Source organism: Tinamus guttatus, unplaced genomic scaffold (assembly GCF_059628265.1).
Source record: "Tinamus guttatus ecotype Peru unplaced genomic scaffold, ASM5962826v1 Tinamus_guttatus_pri_ptg000084l, whole genome shotgun sequence".
Lineage (NCBI taxonomy): Eukaryota > Metazoa > Chordata > Aves > Tinamiformes > Tinamidae > Tinamus > Tinamus guttatus.
The window spans coordinates 138,111-157,533 of record NW_028288618.1 but is presented as its reverse complement, the minus strand read 5'-3'; the positions used below and the strand labels follow the sequence as shown (position 1 = coordinate 157,533).

At 52.8% G+C, this 19,423-nt stretch overlaps 1 protein-coding gene across 1 annotated transcript in view; it reads right to left on the bottom strand.

Moving 5' to 3' along the window:
• Positions 1-19,423, bottom strand: part of TLN1 (talin 1) — a 37,444-nt gene that overhangs the window by 17,746 nt on the left and 275 nt on the right. The window contains exons 2-27 of the mRNA XM_088520267.1: positions 14,720-14,817; positions 14,328-14,457; positions 13,921-14,073; positions 13,466-13,608; positions 12,735-12,862; positions 11,942-12,002; positions 11,485-11,589; positions 10,928-11,083; positions 10,501-10,602; positions 10,175-10,251; positions 9,721-9,901; positions 9,108-9,221; positions 8,620-8,728; positions 7,904-8,112; positions 7,652-7,750; positions 5,239-5,406; positions 4,596-4,890; positions 4,130-4,296; positions 3,485-3,613; positions 2,931-3,044; positions 1,908-2,021; positions 1,588-1,722; positions 1,303-1,431; positions 1,004-1,106; positions 482-690; positions 193-312 (exon numbers count right to left, since the gene is read on the bottom strand). Of these exons, the coding sequence (XP_088376393.1) occupies positions 193-312; positions 482-690; positions 1,004-1,106; positions 1,303-1,431; positions 1,588-1,722; positions 1,908-2,021; positions 2,931-3,044; positions 3,485-3,613; positions 4,130-4,296; positions 4,596-4,890; positions 5,239-5,406; positions 7,652-7,750; positions 7,904-8,112; positions 8,620-8,728; positions 9,108-9,221; positions 9,721-9,901; positions 10,175-10,251; positions 10,501-10,602; positions 10,928-11,083; positions 11,485-11,589; positions 11,942-12,002; positions 12,735-12,862; positions 13,466-13,608; positions 13,921-14,073; positions 14,328-14,457; positions 14,720-14,817 (3,548 nt within the window). The remainder of the gene's footprint in view (positions 1-192; positions 313-481; positions 691-1,003; positions 1,107-1,302; positions 1,432-1,587; positions 1,723-1,907; positions 2,022-2,930; positions 3,045-3,484; positions 3,614-4,129; positions 4,297-4,595; positions 4,891-5,238; positions 5,407-7,651; positions 7,751-7,903; positions 8,113-8,619; positions 8,729-9,107; positions 9,222-9,720; positions 9,902-10,174; positions 10,252-10,500; positions 10,603-10,927; positions 11,084-11,484; positions 11,590-11,941; positions 12,003-12,734; positions 12,863-13,465; positions 13,609-13,920; positions 14,074-14,327; positions 14,458-14,719; positions 14,818-19,423) is intronic.

Here is a 19,423-nt window from a genome sequence, read left to right as displayed (position 1 = left end):
CTGCTTGGCCAGACCTGACAAAGCCCAGTGTGCCCTGGATAAGTACTGAAGTACTCACAGTACTGAAGATGTTAACGTGTACCTGAAATCCAAGCCTTCCTGACAGAAAGGCTACTTAGGGACATGCTGGAGAAATTAGCTCCTGTCACCACCGCAAAGCTTCCCTATTTCATCCTGGCCTGCCTAACTCACCGAATCTGCCAGCAGCCTCTTGCTGGCCTCGCCCACGGTACGGATGGCAGCGTCCACATCCCGCTGCCCAGGGAGGCAGTTCACACAGCGATTCAGGGCCTGAGACACTGCCTTGGCTACCTGTGGAGAGTGAGAAGGTCACTGCCACATGCACATCTCCTCCAGCACTGCTGCACCACAGAAGCCTTTACCAGAGTCCATGCACTGTGGCTGACACCAGCCTTGCATCCTTCCCTGGCTGCAGGGATGTGCCAAGGATGTGCCAAGGGTGCTGGGGCCTGGTTCTCACCTGGGCCAGACGCTGCTGGCTCTCTGGGTCACCAGGCTTGGCCACAGCTTTTCGTGCTTCCTCAATGAGGTTGTTTGCTTTATCCATGACATCGCCAGCGCACTCCAGCATGGCACTCTGTGCCTGCGGGTCCGAGGTGTTGGCTGCGATGCCACGGGCAGCCTGGCTGAGTGACCGCAGGGCCTGGGCCACCTCTCGGGCAGCAATTCCTGTGGGAGAGGGGTAAGGCAGTGATTGAAGCCAAGCAGAAATAACAAGGTTCTCGCCCTAGAATGCACCCATGCCTTCCACGTGCTCTGCCTCATTCAGGCCAAGAGACCAGGCAATCTCCCACCACTTCTGGATCTTTCTTCCTGTTCCACTGAGCTTCTCATCGGCATGGAGCCCTCTGGCTTGTGTCCTGCTCAGAAACAGCTACCCCTGAGTACAAGGGATCTTTACTAAGGGGTGAAATTCACTCCTGCACAAAACGAAGGCTTAGCCCTTGCCTATCTCCAAGTTCAGTCCCAAAGCTAGTAGTACCTGTGTAGTTCTCGTTGCCCTGGGCCACCTCTCCAAGGAGGTGAGCAATAGCAGAGCTGACAGCTTTCGTGCTGTTCCCCAGGTCCTGGGCACACTTCTCCATCTGCGGGATGATCAGTGATAATGTATCAACGGGTTACATCTCCAGCATCCACCCATGCATTTCCCACTCTCCCTTCTCTGACCTCAGCCACAGCACCCGCTACTCTCCAACACACTGCTCCCACGCAGCACCTGCTGCTCCTGCTTGCTCACCCAGGCCCCTTCCCTGCCTGGCCACCTCCTCCCAGAGCCCTTACCGTCTCTCCCGGCAGAGGCTTCAGTTTGCCGTCCCTGGCAGCTGCCTTGGCTTCCTGCAAGTCCCTCTCCAGGCTCTGCACAAGGCCCAGGGCAGAGTCTATTTCCAGAGGCCCACAAGCCTCCTGAGCCTGCAAAGAAGAGATGGAAAAATGAGTGAGGAACAGCTGTATTCACCTCGGTGTTTTCGAGAACTCACCTTACAACAGGGCCACTCCCACCTCTGTGCTAGCATCCCATATTTAGTATGACCGAGGCCTTGCAGCTGGTCAGAACTATTCTCTTACCTTCTGTGCAGCCGTACGGAGCTCAGCCAGAGCTGCAGCCAAGTTCTTGGCACACTGGCTAAGCTGCATAGCAGAGGCCTGGTCTGTAATGGTGGGGACAGTGGCCTTGGCTGCAGCTACCATCTTCCCACCGGGCTGCAAGTCCAAAAGAAAGGTCATGAGAATGGGATAACATGCAGCATGTCGTCTTTGCCCATGTCCAACAGGTTTCCCGGTGCCTTGGTGGGGCAAACAGCACAACACAATTTCTAATGCATGCAAGTGTCAGAGCCCACAGAGGATGCTCCTCGCAGAGGGAGGACACAGGCGAGTAAAAGTACCTGCAGGAAGTTCTGGCTGGCAGCAATGAGAGCCAGCTGGGCGCTGGGGCTGTCCGGCTGGGACTGGCTTCCCCGTACACCTTGTACCAGCATCGGGATCTGATCTGCCACAACCTGTGACCAGGGAGGAGAGTCACTGGAGAGGTCCAGCCAGGAGGAGACGCGAAGCACACACAGCACCTTCCTGCCAGTCCAGCCTGGCGCTCTGTGTGCTCTGCCCACTGCCTGCAACTCCCTTGGCTTTGCCACGTGCAGATCTGACTGATAGTAACTGTGTTTATTCCCAGATCATTGGTCAAAAAAACAAAACACAAACAAAAAAAAAATCAGATTTGGATAGAAACCTAGTCCCCGCAGAACTGCATTACAAATGCTATCCCTAGGGTCTGTTCTCCAACAACAACTCCACTTAGGCTGATCTACTGATATTAAACAACGATAATACCTCATTCGAGATGCTGTCTTGTATTAAGTCAAGTTTTAAGCTTTTAAAGATTTTATCAATCCATTTTGCAATCTTATAAAAAGGTATCCCATTAACACAAAAAGCCTCACCCCCAATTTGACATTTTTTTTCTTAAACTAAGATTGCCCAGAATTAACATGTTAAAATATGAGAATATAATGACAGTCTCATGCCAGCTTTTCCATAATTTTTCCCTAGAGGTAAGGGAGGTTTGTAAATGTTAAGGACAAATGTTTCTTCTCAGAGCAGGGGTGTAACATTCATACCTTTGCAGACATTTTTTCCAAGAAAAGGAACAGTCATTAAAAATGTGTCCTTAGCTACTGTTAAGGCAGAATTCGAGGACTCTAAGGTAAGAGCTGTTTCTTGCATGCCCAACCTCCTGTGGCTGAGCACAACGCCAAGCTGGCTCAGCTGTGCCACAATGTGGTTGATCAGACAGAGGATAGGAGCAGCTGGCACAGCCTTGGCCACTGGGCAACGCTGGAGCAGGGAGAGACACTAGGGCACAGCCTGGACGTGGCAGCACAGCAGGGTAGGGACAAGGGGCTCCTCACCTTGCAGCTCTGCACCAGCTGCTGCTGCGCTGCGGGGTTCTTGTTGGAGAGTGCTGCATGCTGCGCGGCTGCGATGGTCTGCGTGGCCGACGCTGCGGCCTGCTTGGCCGCGTGCTGCAGGGTGAACACACAGGTTAGTGGCAAACCGTACAGGACAGTCTGTCCTGAAATCCTGGCCCAGAAACTCCTCTTGCCACAGAGTGGGGACCCAGCTCCCTGTCCTAGCTCCTTCCAAGCTTCTGTTGTGCCTCTGCCTGCAACAACTTGGCATCCCAGCATCTTTGATGCAGGGGATTAGTCTGACATCCCAAAGCAATGAAGTTTGCTCAAAGGAAGGGAGGAACCTGGTCAGAGACCAGGAAGGAAGATGACAGAGTAGGAAGTAATAACGAGGTCTCCATGGGGAATAGTGTGGACACTACTTAACTTTGTGAAAGTAGCTTCATCACTCCAGAAAGTGCAGAGATCACTGTTTTGTGAGCTGATCTCACAACCTAACCATGCCTCCCCATGTTGTAGCAGTCCTCTGCCTGAGTGCAAGATGGGCATCTTACCTCAAGCTTGTGCACAAGCTTTTTCTTAATGGCGTTCTGAGCTGCAGCATTTGTTGCCATGCGGAGCCCCTCAGCTGCTTCACGCAACCGCTGCTGCTGTTCCTCGCTGTCTGGGTGGGCTGCAGCTCCCTGGACAAAGCACAAAACCCATCAAACCTTCCAGCACCATCCAGGTCCCTTGTCCCCTCAGAGCAGCTGTTGTGCTCTGTCCTGACAGCCGGCTGTGTCCCCAGCAGTTTGACTTCCTACAGGAAAGGGAGATGCTGAGGTGCTAAAAATCCCCCCAGAAGAGCTCAGCAATACAGGAGTTAACAACATCTCTCCTTGGTTATTATGTGCAGCTTCAGGATAGCTCTACATGTCACTGCACAGGTCCTCAGCTCACTGCAGGCCCTTACTCTGGAACACTGGAAACAACTCCCCTGCTCTCCCAACACCTTGAGCAGAGGAGAAAGCCTTGGCCATGAAACTGCACCCGAGTACCTGACAGAGACCCACTTCCCCAAGCAGGGACTGCTGGTGAGCTGGGGGCCAGAGGTCTGTGCTGACACCAGACTGGGTTACGCAGAGCAGTTCGCGCTGCCAAAGCAGGTGCTCATCCTGCCAGCAACTTCTCTCCCTGCTTCTGCCCCTCACGCAACGAACCTTTGCAGCCTCCACCATCTTGGCAGTGGCGTCAGCCAGAATCTTGGCAGCACTCAGCAGCTTGCGCGAGTTCTCTAGGTCTGTCTCTCCCTCAGCATCGGCTTTGATGGCGTTGACCAGGTCGGAGGTTGCCTGGGCCAGAATACGAGCCTGCCGCACCATTTCTCCTGGCAAAGGGAGGAAAGGCAGCCTGTCAGCCCTTGCAAAAGCGTTTGCAGTGGCCAACAAATCCTTGATACCTGCCTAATAGAGGCTCTGCACACACTGCTATCATCCTTAGCAGGCTTGTTCTAGACCCTGCCACAGCAGGAGTGTGAGCAGCAGGGCTACAGCAAGACACAAACAAGCTCCCCAGTGAGCACACAGCAGTTACATGGAAGCATGACCCTGGTAAAGAGGAGGTTCCGTTTATCTGCCCTTTCTCCAGTCCTCACTGCCTGCCCCAGGTGCCATTAGCTGTTCTCACCTGCATCGCCCATGGAGCTGAATATGTTCTCGGTGACGTTAAGGATGGTGTCGGTGGCCTGGTCATAGCGCCCAATGGGCTGCCCGCCCGTGGCGTGCTGCTTGATGTGCTGCAGCAGGTCATTCAGGGCCTGCGTGACCGCCGTGGCTGCCATCCCCACCTGCTTGAGGAGCTGGTCATCGCTGGTGGCTGCTTTGGAGGCCTCCACACAGCCCTCCGCTGATTTGGCCACCAACTTGCCAGCCTCAATGAGCTGCTCCTGGCAAACCGGTGAGCTGATTGTGGGAGCCACTACCTGGAGGAGAGGAGAAGGGCTGGGCAGTGAGCAGGATTCTGGCACTGCAAAGCTGCTGTTCTCTACTCAGCAGCAGACAACCTACAACACACATAGCTACTACACCCAATCCCTGCCTCTCCAAAGTGGATATCCACCCCTGGGACACAGCAACAGCTACTCCAGGCAAGCTGAGCCAGAGGCAGCTGAACCTTCAGGCCCCAAATCCCTAAGTTGCAGCTCGAGGGGATGAGGAGCTGGTCCTAGCACAACTACAGTACAGCTTTCCTAGCGTAAACAACGGCTCCAAGTCTTTCTCCCATGCTGAAGCAAGGATTAACGCTGCCCGGCTCCAGGATGATTTCCTACCTTGGTACAGGCCACCAGCTGGGAGGTGGAGAGTGCGCATTGCGTAGCGGCCGCGATCACCTGCGTCTGCAGCGCCGAGTCCTCGGTTTTCTGAGCCACGTTCTTGGCTTTCAGCACCAGCGCAGCAGCCGCGCTGGCCACGGCCTTTGCCAGCTGCATGAGCATGTCCTGGGGGCGATGGAGAGGGTCAGCACAGGAACCGCGATGGGAGCCGTGCACCAGCTGCTTCATGTGGCTCTCGTGAAATATTCAGCAGGGAAACATGAGCTCCAGGGGCCTTTCATCCACCCCAGGGCAGCACTGAACACCTGGAGTGGCTGGCAACACCCTGGTGCCATTCCCACTGCGAGCAACAGCCTCAGTGAGACAGCAGCCCTGCCTCAAGCTGCAGCCCGCACTGCGGCAGCGCCCAGTGCCAGGCACTGTCCTGACCACAGACACCTCCAACAACAGCTCGGGCAGCATTCAGCATCACCCGCAACACCCAGGACTCAGACACTGCATCAAACCCCTGACCGCACTGCAGCAAAAACCTGCTGCAAGGCACCATCAGCAACAGCAGGCTTCGCATCCCAGAAACACTTGGCTTTGGCCAAACTGCAGGCAAAACCAAACCATGGTGTAATCACCCAGTAGGCAGCCTTCAGAACCACCCTGTGGCACTGCCCTCCCACAGGGCCCACACTGCAGGCAAGTAGGAGATCCTGCCCCAGCTGCTCAGTCATATCCTGGGGACACGGGCACATATCTGACAGGCAAGAGGATCATCCGCTCTGTACCTTTGAGCTACATCTTGGTTGTCTTTTGCACAGGCTTTGGGGGAACACAGAACCGCCCTGCTAGCACAACAGGCACTGAGCAGCACATGCAGGCTACCTCCTAGCAAGGACATCTGACCTCACTGTGACGACACAGCTCTAAGAATTCGTGCTGGTTTCTATCAGCAGCACCCACAAGCGTTTGCCTCACTAGAGCCACTGTTCTGCACTGCACCATGGCCAAGGGCCCTGACACAATGTGCTGTTCATAGCACCAAGCTCCCTGCCTGCTGCTGCAGGTACAACCCCATTGCAAACTGCAGCTAAGCAACTGCCCAGCCCAAATCCTCTTTTCAAGTACACTCACACACACTGAGCACACCTGCATCCCACTACTGCAAAACCTCCCAACACCAACCCCAAAGTATTTCATAGTCACCCCGTGGGTTTCCACCTGTTTCTCATCACTTCCTGCAAGCAAAGCCTGTTTCTGTTACAATCCACCACCGTTCTAGATGCAATGATAGTCCAGACAGCACATGCACCAAGCTCAGGAGTCCCAGGCCCCCAAGCCACAGCAACTACCCAAGAAGAAATCCCAAGAGAAGAGCACAGAGGAGGGAAGTAGATACACTCGGGTCTTGTAGCTGACTGGCAGAGTGCCTTGCACATGTACAAATTACAGCCCAGTTCCTAAATCTGCCACTTGGTCCTAGTAGCATCCACTGGTTGAATGAGAGACTTGGCATGTCAGATCTGCTGCAGGGGTATCTGCAAGGGGCAGAGAAAACTGGAGCTGATTTCTCAGCTTCTCTTGGGCTGCCTCTGTCCTAGCACTCCTCCATACCATCACTTTCCCCTAACTGTGCGCATTCTCCTCTGATGAGCACCCACCCTACTGCTAGCTTTTCTGTTCTCTTTGGCTCTCTGCCCAGAAACTTCTGCTCATACCCAGGCCATGTGGCCATGCTATAGACACGTCTGAGTTCTGAAGTGTGTTTCAGCCCCTACTATGGTTAGATCCCCCTCTCTGGCATGCTCTGTTACCCACCTTGTGCTGGAACTAGCAACCATAAAGAAACAAGCCAGCTGGTTCCAACTCACCAAAAAAGCATGAGGCTTCAGCTAGTTCAGCTGCCTGATCTGGCAAGTCAACATCACCGAGTGGTACAAGGGAACCAGAAGGAGACCAGGAGGCTGTTGCAAGGGGTGACTAATATGGCAGAGCTCACTGGAAGAGTGACCCGAGTGCATGAACTTCTGAGAGTCAATCACAAGAAAAGCAGATTTTTTGACAAGTGCCCTTCTCCAAAGAATTCAGCTGATTGGTCCCACAAGAGCAGCCCTTCCATCAGAGAGGGGCAGAAACACCGAGCCATGCCTACAGCCCCTTTTTACCGTCTTTGGGTCAGATGTGGGCAGGATCCAAGCACGCCGGCTTTCTGGGATCTACATGGGAATCCACAAGATAAGAGGCATTATTTAACAGGGCTCTAACTACAGAGATGGGAAATGGCCTGTCCCTTCCCCTGGCAAAGTCACCATGCACAGCCTAAGCTGTAGTATGGACAGCTCCTCCTGGAATGACCCCACGTAAAGACAGATGGTTTTATTGAGCGTGTGTCTTCAGGTACAGTCAGAGCCCCACCACTCACCTGGAACCGAGGATCAGTATCACTTTCTCCGATTTGCTGCAGCAGTTCTCCGCTTGTCTGGCCCACGAGGCCGGCGGCTTGCAGGAGATTCTGGCGGGGCTGCAAAGAACAAGGCAAAAAATCACTCAGGATGGAAATCAAGCTCACCCTGCTCCTCCCCTTCGCTTCTGTCCACCCTACCCCAACCCACGCTTCCTCCAACATGCCTCCTCAGCCCCATATGCCCCTCGACCCCTCCTGCTCCCCTCACACCTCAGCACTGGCAGGTTGAGCAGTTTTCAGCAAGTCCGAGACGGCGCTTGCCAGGTTCTTGGCTGCCTGCAGCAGCTGCCGTCCGTTCCCTCCCTCGTCCTCCATGAGCGCGGCCAGCAGTTTTACACCCTTGGACATCTCCGTCAGGTTAGAAGATATGGTGGTGACAGCACAGCCCACGGCTGTGTAGTCTGTATCTGCTGGATCCCCTGCAGAGGGAGCAAATAGGAGCAGGGGAGTACGGACACATTCCAGTGACCCCCCAGGGCTATTCCCAAGCCTGTAACTGATGGGATTCACCTTCTCGCGAGTGGAGAAAGAAACCCCTCCAGCTCCAAGGCCTTGAACGTGGACTCATTAGTCCTGAGGCTGGCTTGTGCACCTCCAGAGCACATAACACAGGGAAAGAGCTACAGCATGTTGTGGTGGTGGCCACCGGTATGCCAGAGACAACAAACTTGTGGTTCAGACAGCCAAGACAGAGAAAGGAATAGGACAGCCTGGGTACAGATAGGGATGCTGGGGGGTCTCAAGGCAGTGGCAGCATGTCTGGTTCTACAGGCACACTGGCAGCAGCCAGGGTTCAGTTAGCCTGGGCCAGGCTGGCTCTGTCAAGACCCTGAGGGAGGACAGGAGACTCAACTCCAGCCAAAGGCCAGAGGAGATCAAGCCTCTCCCAGAGACAGAGTTTTCAAGTAGCCCTATCTTCCACCTACCTGCAGTTAGATTGACCACTGAGGCAGTGCCAGCAGTGATGGCATCCACTTGAGAATGGATCTCATGCTTTGACTCGTCCATCTTGTTTTTTCGCCAAGCTTTGGAGGCCTGAAAGGAGGAGATAGGGATCAGTCCTGCCTGGTGCTGGTGTGCAGTTGTACACACGCTCACAGAGTGCGATGCAGTAGAGAGGAGACAAGAACAAAGCAAGGAACAAAGAACCGTTACCATCCAAGACTCCTCATCCCTCTTCTAAACCCGAAAGTGTAAAGAGAGGCAGAAAAACTGTCAGAGAGACGAAGCATCCTCTCTGCTCCTGCCCCTAGAGTTGGATACAACTTGACCTCTTAGTGAGGAGCAGAACCTCCCAGCATTACTGAAACCCTCTTCTGAGAAAACTGCCAGTCATGACCAGCCTAACCAGCACTCTTTCCAAAGAGGTTCCCCACCCAAATAAATCAGTGACCCCTCTTCATGAGGCACTCACGGCATCCTGCCCAAGAGGTGGCAAGGTCTCGAAGTCATCCAGTGTGGCCTGGGCTGCGTGTACGGCCTGCATGCTGGAGTTGATGGTGCCAGTCAGGGCCTGCTGCGCTGAAGTCTGTAACACAAGGACAGACTGAGGTACAGTGGAGGCTCAAAGTCCAAGGTTAAATATCCAACTTTTTTGCCTGAGCACAAAACGGTGGGAATAGGCTGTCGAGAAAAGGGAAGGGCACCAACTCCAGTAGCAGCAGGGATCTGCTGCAAACCAAAGCATTGGTGCAGCTGGCTGGGACAGCAGCTAAGAGCCACACTCAGCCTGAGGACTGGAAGGAACAGCTCTGTGACTGCCGGTCAGGGCAAAGCTCCAGGGTGGAGACCTCTGGAAAAATCTCCTGTAGAGAACTGCAGTATATGTATCTGGGGCTCCTGGGGAACCTTGGAGGGGGATGGAGATAAAGTCCGCAGATTGGGAGTGGGCGGACACTAACTCAGCAAGGTTAGCAAGGAGACAGGACCAACCAGAGCCCCTGCTCTTCAGGACAGGCTAATGCCTGGCTAGATGGCACCAGCTCAATGGCCAAATCTCAAGGGGCAATGGCAAAGGGAGATCTTACCAGGGGAGGCATGTGCCCTCGGTGCATCTGGCCGCTGGTGATCTGCAGCTGGGGCTGTGGCATCGTGCCCACTTGGAAGTTCTCTGGCCCTCCAGCCCCTGTCCGCATGATGGCTGGCAGGGCCACTGAACCCAGCTCTGCTTTGCCCACACGGTTAAACTGCTGCTGCAAGACAGTCGACCTGCCAAGGGAAGAAACACTAGCTGCAGCTGGCAGCATTTGGGTCACATTTCTACAGGAAATTAGGGATCCCTCCTGGGCCAGCACCTTGTCTGCCACCCACAACTTCATGGACAAGGCCAAGCCCTTAGTGTAAAAGGATCTCCATGGCCCTGGCCCCAGCGTTCCTGGGAAAATTGAAGGTAAAGGATTGGCAGCTCTCCTTGCAGACAGTGCAGCAGGTTTGGTTGGAGCATTCAACTTCTGTTTAGTATCTACCTTTCTCTGGACTTACTTCTTAGGGGACACAGAGTCTTCCAGCATGGTGGACTCCTCATCTCCCTCCAAGCCAAAGTGGTCTTTGCTCTTTTTCTGTGGAGGGAAGACAAAATGTATCAGTCAGCATACACCTCCCAGGCTCCCCCATTTCCAGTAGCCCAGATTAGGGTGCCGTACCAGGCCTATGGGACCCCCTCGCCCCTGCATGTGCCTGTCTCCAGCCTCTCCCTGCAAGGTTGTGAGCCAGCAGCTCTCCATCTGGAGCTGCATCTTGCACCTCATTCAGGTGAGGACCTGGTTACAGGCGCTTGGCTTCCCCTCTGAACCCACATAGGTACCCACCTTCTTCAGGATGATGTCAATGTAGCCAGCAATCAGTTGGGCAATCTGCTCCCCCTCTGTTGTCTGCACTGAGTAGTAACCGTCCTGGTAATCTCCAAAATCCTGAAACGGGATAGCACCCAGTAGCACCAAAGCAGGGCACACACTGCCATTCTGAGCCCCTCTGGTATGTGCTAAGCACCCAGGACTGCTCTCTGTGCCAAAGTGTGGCTCTGCCCCTTCACAGCAACCTGCTCTCCACGACCGGGAGAGGCAGCTGGAGCACAGCAAGGGAGTCCCACAGAAGGAAAATTATTTGTGACAAGAGGTTTGTATGACAGTGCCTGGGGCTGTTCTGCAGCCAACACACATGAGGACAGAGGGCCCTGGTGGCAGGAGCACTGCCACAGCAGAGGGGCAAGGAAGCAGGATTGGGGCAGCCCCCTACCAGGGTGAAGCTCTTGGGTGAAGCTGCCCAGCGCTTGATGTTGGTCAGACTCCACTCCTGAATCACTTCCTTGGTTTTCTCATCCACACGCATCACACACTCCTTGGTGATCCCCAGTAGCCGCGGCACCAGCTTGTTCTTCCCTTTCATCTTCTCCTGCATGCCATGACAAAAGTGTTACAGACTGCCCTGGGGCTGACCCTCAGCACAGCCCTGCCGAGACTTCAGCTCTCCAGAGCCAAACCGCCAAGGCAAAGCTCGCTGGGGTCTCACTTCACTAGGAAGTACCATTTGGGTGATAGTATCTGTGACGTGGTCTTGAAAAGGAAATGAGAAGAAGCATGAACCAAGTGACAGGGGAGCACACAGGGAAAGTCAGATAGTACAGGCATAAAGTGGGGACACTAGGAAACCTGGAAAAATGTTGGGAATTAAGTGGACTAAAGTGAAATAGGCAGATGCAACAGGAAAGATGGAGGAGGCCAGGGAAAGGCTGGAAAGAAGGAAGGTGGGCTGGCCAGGCATGGCATCTGAGGCTCAGGGAGCTGCTATTTTACCTTGACCAGGAAGAAGGAGACCCCATAAGTCTTCAGGGAACGGGCAAGTTTCACGTAGCGAACTTTGGCCTCGATCTCACTCATGTTCCCACAGTTCTTGTGAGCCTGAAATAACAAAGAGAGAACATCACACCAGCTCTGTGGTCCCCGGCTGCGCGCCAATGCTGGTGGTGACACCATCACCTTGTTGCAGTCTTTCCGGGCTCTCCCCTCTCTGACACCCCGGCCCTGTTAGCATCCTCTTTCCCACTACAGTTATAACATTCCTCTGACCCCCTTACACCTCAAGAGCTGCCCCATCTACCCACTTCAACTTCACACTCCTATGTCCCATCTATCAAGCTGCTACCTGCTCTCCTGTTCAGGTTCGGAGGTGCAACCTCCAGGGACAAGAGAAGCCCAAATCTCTGGTGAGGAGGAATGACAAACCTAGGACTTAACACAGCCCTGCACATACCATAAAGATCTTGCGCTCCCCTTTCTGCTTGATGTATTCCTTGGGCAGGAAATCCTTGAGTCTACAAAAAGACAAAAGCAACTGTAACCAGTAGAGCCCTGAAACCACTTGTTTTTGCCAAAGCCACTTGTCTCTGCCTATGAATAGGCCCAAAAGTCTTGGACAAACCTCTGTCAGGACATGGGCTGAGAGTTTTGGGGAACAGGAAGGATGTGGGAGAGGCTGCTGCAACAAGGGAAATTCAGCACCTTAAAAGAGACTCCTTTTTGAAACCACCTCTCCACTTTCCAGGCTGCTGATGCTACAGGCAGGTGCAACTTAAAGAGCTCACAGGCTGAGGACAGCCCTATTAACAGGCCCACAGAAGTCTCTCATCCTGCACTGAGAGGGGAGGAAAACAGTCTTAGCAGAGCATGTTTTGTGCTCAGAAGCACAGCTGGCCTTAATGTCCATTTAGCCCCAGGAGCTGCCCTGCGGAGAGTAGGGTGGAGGCACCAAGGATCAGTCTCTTGTGCAGCATTAGGCTGCACCGTAGGGCTGGGCTGCCCACAAAGCTGGAGCAGTTCCATGTCCTAGGGTACTGCTGGGGTGCGAGAGGTAAAGGGATGAGGTTTGACACCCTTCATGTTTGGTGTTAACCTCCACGCTCGGGCACGGAGCACGAGGGGGGCAGCGCTGCCAGGAGAAGGGTGGTTCAGAACCCCGAGGGAGCACCAATGTCAGTGGTCCAAGGAGGTGTTGAGCTGTTCAAGTCATCTCTGGACAGGGACCGGGGGCTCCCCAGGACACTCACTCCAAGAAGCCTGGTTTGTGCTTCTGTTCGTTGTGTGGCCCAAATTGGATCTGGCACTGGTAACCAGCAAAGTCGCAGGCTTTGTCAAATGAGACAGGGTGGGAACCGTTAAGGATGTCATCGCGAGCCTGTGTGGGAAAAGAAGACAGGACACAGGCTGGGGACAGCGAGCCCTGCCACACAGCCCAGTAACTGCCACAGCTCCCTTTTACACTAGGTGCCACTGCCACAGACGAGGCTCACTGCTGCCCTGCACCTGGGACATCCTGCAGCAGGACAGTGTATGAAAAGTGATCCTATCTCACCTACTGAAACAGAGATGCAGAGCAACAGCTCAGAAACATGCTGTCTGGTGTCTAGAAGCTGTGCTGCTGTATGGAAAACAAATGGCACTGACAAGGCAGCCCCCCTACCCCCAGGGACAGCAAGGCTAGTCAGCAATCCTGGCCTCAGAACAGCAGCAGAACTTCTGGCCTGGGGACAGGATGGCTCCTGTCACACACACAGGAAACATGGGATCTCCTTGGAAATTTTAGAACTGAGAAGGAGGCAGGGCAGGGATTGTTACTGTTGGCTTTTACCCAGGAAATCTCTTCCAGGTGACAACTGAGCACCCTGAATTGATCCTCTAGGCTGCTCCTGGCCAAGAACCTCACCCATCAGCCATGATAAGGGGCTGGCAAAGGGCAACGCAGCAAGGCACAGCTGGCTTGGTAACAACAGCGAAGTACCTGCACGTAGAGCAGGTTGAGCTGCACAGGATCTCGCGAGTCCACGTTCTGGTCAGAGTAGAAGAACTTGCGGCGCAGCAGCAACGTCTCACTGTCGTCAATGCCTTGCTCGCGCAGGGTCCGGCCGTGGTCCAACCAGTTCACTGCAGGCAACGCCAGAACATGAGCAACGATGGACACCCCAACAGGGCTGGTCTTGGCCCAAGGTGTGGAATCTAGCAGGACTGCTCATGCAGGCCAAGAGGCTGAAGCTGTTCTGGTGAACTCTCCCAGAGCAAGAGAGTCCAGAGTGTGCAGGCACTTGTGCCCCTGCAGCAGCCCTGGTGCTGCCTCTGTGCCCCTGCCTCAGGTCTTCACCTTCCAGGAGGCACAGCTCCCACTCCCACCCGCTAAGCTGCCAGCCCAGCTGCTCCTCATGCAGGCTCACTCCATCCCAAGTACTTGCAGGCACATACACTCGTCATCCGTGTGCAGCTTCTGCTTGAGCTTCTCCATTTTCTTCTCATCTCGCAGCAGGGTCTTGTCCTTCTTCAGGGTGCCAGTAACCTCCTCTTTCTTCTCTTCCATGATCTCCCGAACAAGCGAGTACTCATCGTAGTTGGTGATGCCTGCAGAAACACAGAAGGCTGAGCTCAGCACAATCCTTCTGCCAGGCACTAGGCCTGGAGCAAGACGGAGGGGAGCAGAGTGCTGCCCCTCCCTGCTTTAAACACTTGTTGGACACAAGCACAGCCTGCAACCAGGCTGGTCACCACAGAGCTGGCACTGCTCCCCCTTCCCTGCCATGCCCTGGCCACCCCGTTACCCTCCCACAAGACACTGTCCTCTCTTGCCACCTCCCTTCCTCCCCTGTGTTTCTTACCAATGCGGGCACATATTGTCATGAGCATGTCTGTGACAGTTTTGGAGTCGTCGACCATGACCGTTTTCACAGTCCCATCCAGCATGCGGATCTTCAGAGGCCGCTGCTTCTTTTTGTACTCCATGGTATCCTACAGACAGAGCAGAGCACAGTTCTCAGCAGCGGCACCGCTGCTACCACCTAACAGCACCGCACCATGGCACCCATAGCCACTCTGTTTCCAGCACTGTCTTGAGGAGGACAAGTAATAGGAGTGTTCAGGGTGTCAGGCTGCATGGGGCACTGCAGTGCGCGTCAAAACCACAGCCAGTGCAGGGACTCACAGCTCCCGCGTCCCTGGGAGCATGTCCGACAGAGCAGCCAGGCTGCAAACACAGGCTCTGGGCACTTACCCCATTGCGAAGCATGTAGTAGTCCAGAGCCTTCCCAGCTTCCAGCCAGATCCCTTTCTTGGGGTCTTCATCAGAAAGGAAGAGCCCAAAATCGTTGGCTGAAACACAAAGCAAGGTCTCCGTCAGTGCGGCCAGAGGAACTGAGGCCCAGGGGCCTGGCGCCGGGGGCCTGATTCCTGCGCAGCTCAGGAGTTCCTTTGGAAACGAATCTCCCTGTCACGGCTGAACGTCCAAGGGAAGGGAGGGAGGTCTGCTTCACGGCCAGGGTGGCATGCAGCACATGAAGCAGCTCTGCTGAGTAACAAAAGCAAGGAAATGCCAGGCTGTGCTCAGACATGTGAATCCAGGTCCTTGACAGGGCCTTCGAGATGCCAGGCTGTGCTCAGACACGTGAATCCAGGAGGTCCAGCCAAGTCAACCACTGTGCAGGACACAGAAGTATCTGCACACATGGGAGCGGGTACCCAGAACCGCTGCAAGCGGAGAGAAAAGCTTCAAGAGGCCAGACATAGTGCAAACTCAGCCTCAGTGGTACAAGGCACTGTAACCTCCACCCAGGGCTCAGCACAGGTTCACGTTATTTAGTATCTCCACCGGTGACTGTGAGAAGGTCCACAGAGAAATCTCTCTGTTTGCGCATAACACTGAGTTCTTTTGTCAGGCTGACAGCAAGTGACCCCTTAAAACTGAAATGGAGGAAAAAAAACCAACCACATAAACAGGAAGCAAATTTCAGGGAAGATGCTTTGCCATATATTTATTTATGGAAAAAAATCATATAAGGTATGCCTACACAATGCTTAACTTGGAACTGACAGCTACAGCTGAAGAAAGAGCTTAGGGTTTAGACTCCGAAATCATTGGTACAACAAGCAAAAGCAGCCAGGAAAGCGAACAAAACGTTGGGCATCATCAAGAACAGTACTGAGAACAAGCTGTTCAGAGTATCACTTTAACTGTCTATAAAAACTTGGCACATCCACATTTTTGAATACTATGTCCTATTCTAGTCTGCACGTATCCAGAAGGACATAGCAGAGATCGAAAAGATAGAGAGAAGGGTAACTTAAGTGATCAACCAGAAAGAGCAGGTGCCTTATAAGAGAAGATTGGAAAGCTGAAACTCCTCAGTTTGGAGGAGAAGACGACTGAAGCAGGATATAATCAAGATTTGCAAAGTCTCAAAAGTGGTGGATAAGTGTATAACTATTCGTCAAATCTTGATATATCTTTTATCCATCTTTCATCCAGCTCAGACTGGAAGTTGTCTTGGCTTCTCAGTTTAGTTGTTTACTGGTCACTAATTTTAAAAGTGGTCATCTCCTTGGCAGTTTTCTGCAGGGAAAGAAAAAATCCTGAGCCAGCACACTCCAACCCAGCTAACACTGTGGTTAACATCTCACTGAACAGATGGCGTAAAAGAGAGCAGAAAAATCAGCGGTGCTTGCCTTCTTTTTTTAAAGCTTTTTTTTTTAAAGTAAATTCTGAGAGGATGATTCTGAAGCTGGATATACTGAAAAACCAAGTCCGGATCCATAGATGGAGAGGGACTTCCTGAGACAGAGCAAGAGCACAGCTAGAAACTTGCACCAAAAAGCATCCAAAAGGCAGCAAGGTGTCTCAGTGCATAACACAAGAGATCCCGGCTTTTGGAAGATCCAGTGCCAAAAATTAAGCGGTCAGGTGAGTGAGATGCCCTGAGGAAGCACTGAAACCATATACAAGAGGCAGGGGAATCTGGGTGATGCATGTGTCAATGGATCACACTTCCCTTTCCCAGCCCAGAAAGAGAAGCTGCAGAGGAAGCTGCTCGGGAAGGGCTATCTGGGAAGTAACCTGGATTGTGGACTGTGTTACAATACAGCACTCAGATATCACTAAGTGGCAGTCACCTGCTAAAGGTGACAAGAGAAAAAAAACAACCCAGAGCTACTCAAAAAGGGATCCATGAATACCACACAGCAAGTAAGTGAAGAGGAAGAAAAGGTGCCAGGATCTTACAGAAGCAGTAAAGCCATGAGCTACAGACAAAGGCAGAAGTGAATAAATGGGGCAACAGTATCTGGGGTTCCAGAACTGCAACCCAAGCCCTTGGGGTAGGAAGGGCGCTGGTGGAAGAGGACAGCGGGGTAAGGAGCAGAGATGCAAGTTCAGGGCAGCTCCCCAACAGGATCTGACCAGAACTTCAACACTCAGACTTTCCTCTCCAACAATGCAGAGCATCAGTTAAGGAAAAAAAAACATAAAAAAATGAAAAGCAAGTTGAGAATAACCAGCTCTCTTTAAGGATTTCTCTCTCTCTCTTATAGGTAGCCTGGCTCATGCCCAGGAGCAGGAAATGTAATATTCCTTCTAAAGCCGTTACAGCTCTGCCTCTGTGTAAACGTCCAGTGCCTCTTTGAAACCCAAAGTCTTGGTCCGAAAGTCTCTCTCTGACAATGCACTTGACAGACCAAGGGGACATGACATGAAAAAACATGCCAAGTTAGAGTGGCATTTCCTTTTATCCAAATAGCAATCGCTGCTCCCAGACGCGAGCGCTCGGGCTCGCCAAGAGAGTGGGCACGGGCGTCCGCCCTCCCATCCACAGAGCCTCCCACGGACACGGCCTCATCCCGTCCCCTGCGAGCAGCTCCGATGGGACGGGAGCCCCTCGCTCCGCTGCTGCCCCGGAGGCAGGCGGCACATCGGCTGCCGCCGGAGGCCCCACCCTCCGCGTGCGCTAATATTTTCCGCGCTGTTCCCTGTTCCTCTTCCCGCGCCTGCTGGCACCACGCTTGCCTTCTGCTGAGCGCACTGCTATATAGAGGCCTTTACTCAGCTGCCTGCGGTGACACCAGCTCCCTTTCATGAGTCAAGGCAGTTTATTTACAAGAGGCAGAGCCCTTTTAGGCACTGGCATTCAGACTTGGCAGAGAGCACGGGCAGATCCAGCTGGGAGAGGAGTTGCTTCATTCCAGGGAAAGCCAGGACTACGTAGTGGAAGAGGAGAGCTGCAGGGAGCCCATCAGCGTGGGTAGTGATAATACCCCCAAAACTGGCAGCGAGTCTCATCCTGCTGTCCCAGACCCGTATCTGCTTGCTGTAATCTTGTGTAGACCACGTATCCCAGAGCATGAATCAAACTATGAGGTCATCTGCCACAGATTTAATTCTGAGTCTCCCAGAAGCAAGGAGATACTGGGACTGATGAGCTCAGCACGGTCACCAAGTACCAGCACGTTGCAGAGGACTGCTGGGGAAGGGACAGACCACACAAAGGACAACCTACGTCCCAAAGGAAGCGTTCATTTATGTTGTTTATTAATACTCCTTAGATCCAGGACAACTGTTTAAATGCATACAAACAAGTGATCTTGGCTCGTTATAGGGATTATGAATAGGAGAGAGAAGAAGGAGGAAGAACATTAGGCTTAACAGAGCTTGATGACTATTTCACTTTCAGATGAGTTTCACTATCCCACATACCAATTTCTTCTAAGGTATAAAAAAGGGAGCCTAGGCAGAGAACTCTGTGCTGTTGCCCCACATGAGCAACCCGAAAGCACAGAGGGTTTTCTAGGAACACTATATTGCTTCTGCCTTGCACCACTACAGAACTGCATGTTGGCCAAGGGAGTGTCAGGTCACTACATTTCCTCAGGCCCACTAGTAGGAGAGATCTAGGGGAGCAAGTGCTCAAGGAATGCAAGAGTTATAGTACCAGACCATGAAAATGGACCAATTAAAAATCTAACAGCAATAACAGTAAAATAAACAAAAAAGCCAATGCTAAAAGGTGACAAACTGCATTCTGCACTTTGCCAGAAGAAAAAAGAAAATCCAATTCCTTTAACCTAAAGTTTTATCCAGCTGCAATTACTATGTCCAGGTAAAGCCAGCTTCTGTGCTCCGTGCTATTTTTGGGGGGGTAACAAATTCAAACAGTGGGAACACCAGCTTAATTTCTGGTAGCCTATCCAGCCAAAGGGCAGGGAGATCTCCAGGCTGAAGAGCTCTGTCAGAACCACCTTCCCCAGAGAGCTCGCACAGAGCGGGACTTGTAACGCTCCGTCAAACAAAGCTCAGAGCTACTTTCATCTCTCAGTGTGAGGGAAGTTTTCCAGACTTTGAATCAGAGTCATGGCACTTTTCTGAATACTTTCCAGTGGAACCAGGCTCTTGGATGAGGACGATTCATCAGATGCAGAATGTTTTGCAAGGATATACCAGTTTCAACAAAACCCTCATGAGTGAAAGCTTCTTGAGTTCAGAGTAAAGTGTTTTTTGCACAAGATGGTGGCTGCAAAACAGCCAACAACCTGGAGCAGTTACTAGGGGAGGACCAGATCAGGCTCTGGGCTCAGTCAGACAGGGAAAACCTGGTTCTCCCCCATACCTGCAAAACACCCAAACAATCATGCTGATTATTCTTGTTACATGTGGGAACAAATCCAGAATGGCTCTGGGACAAAACTGAAGAGGGAGGGACTTTGAAATATCCAAGGTGTTTTTTTTTTTTTCTTTTTCTCCTAAGGGGGAATGTACAGACATTTTCTGATCAAACATAGCAGGTCACCGAGCACACAGAAACAATAAGTAACTTGTCCAAAGCTCCAGAAACGGGAGAGGGGACTTTTCATCCAGGAAAAGACTAGTGGCTAAAGGGTGCCAGCACATACGAGGGGCCTTTCAGGGCAATTTGTATGGGCATAAAAAGCAAAA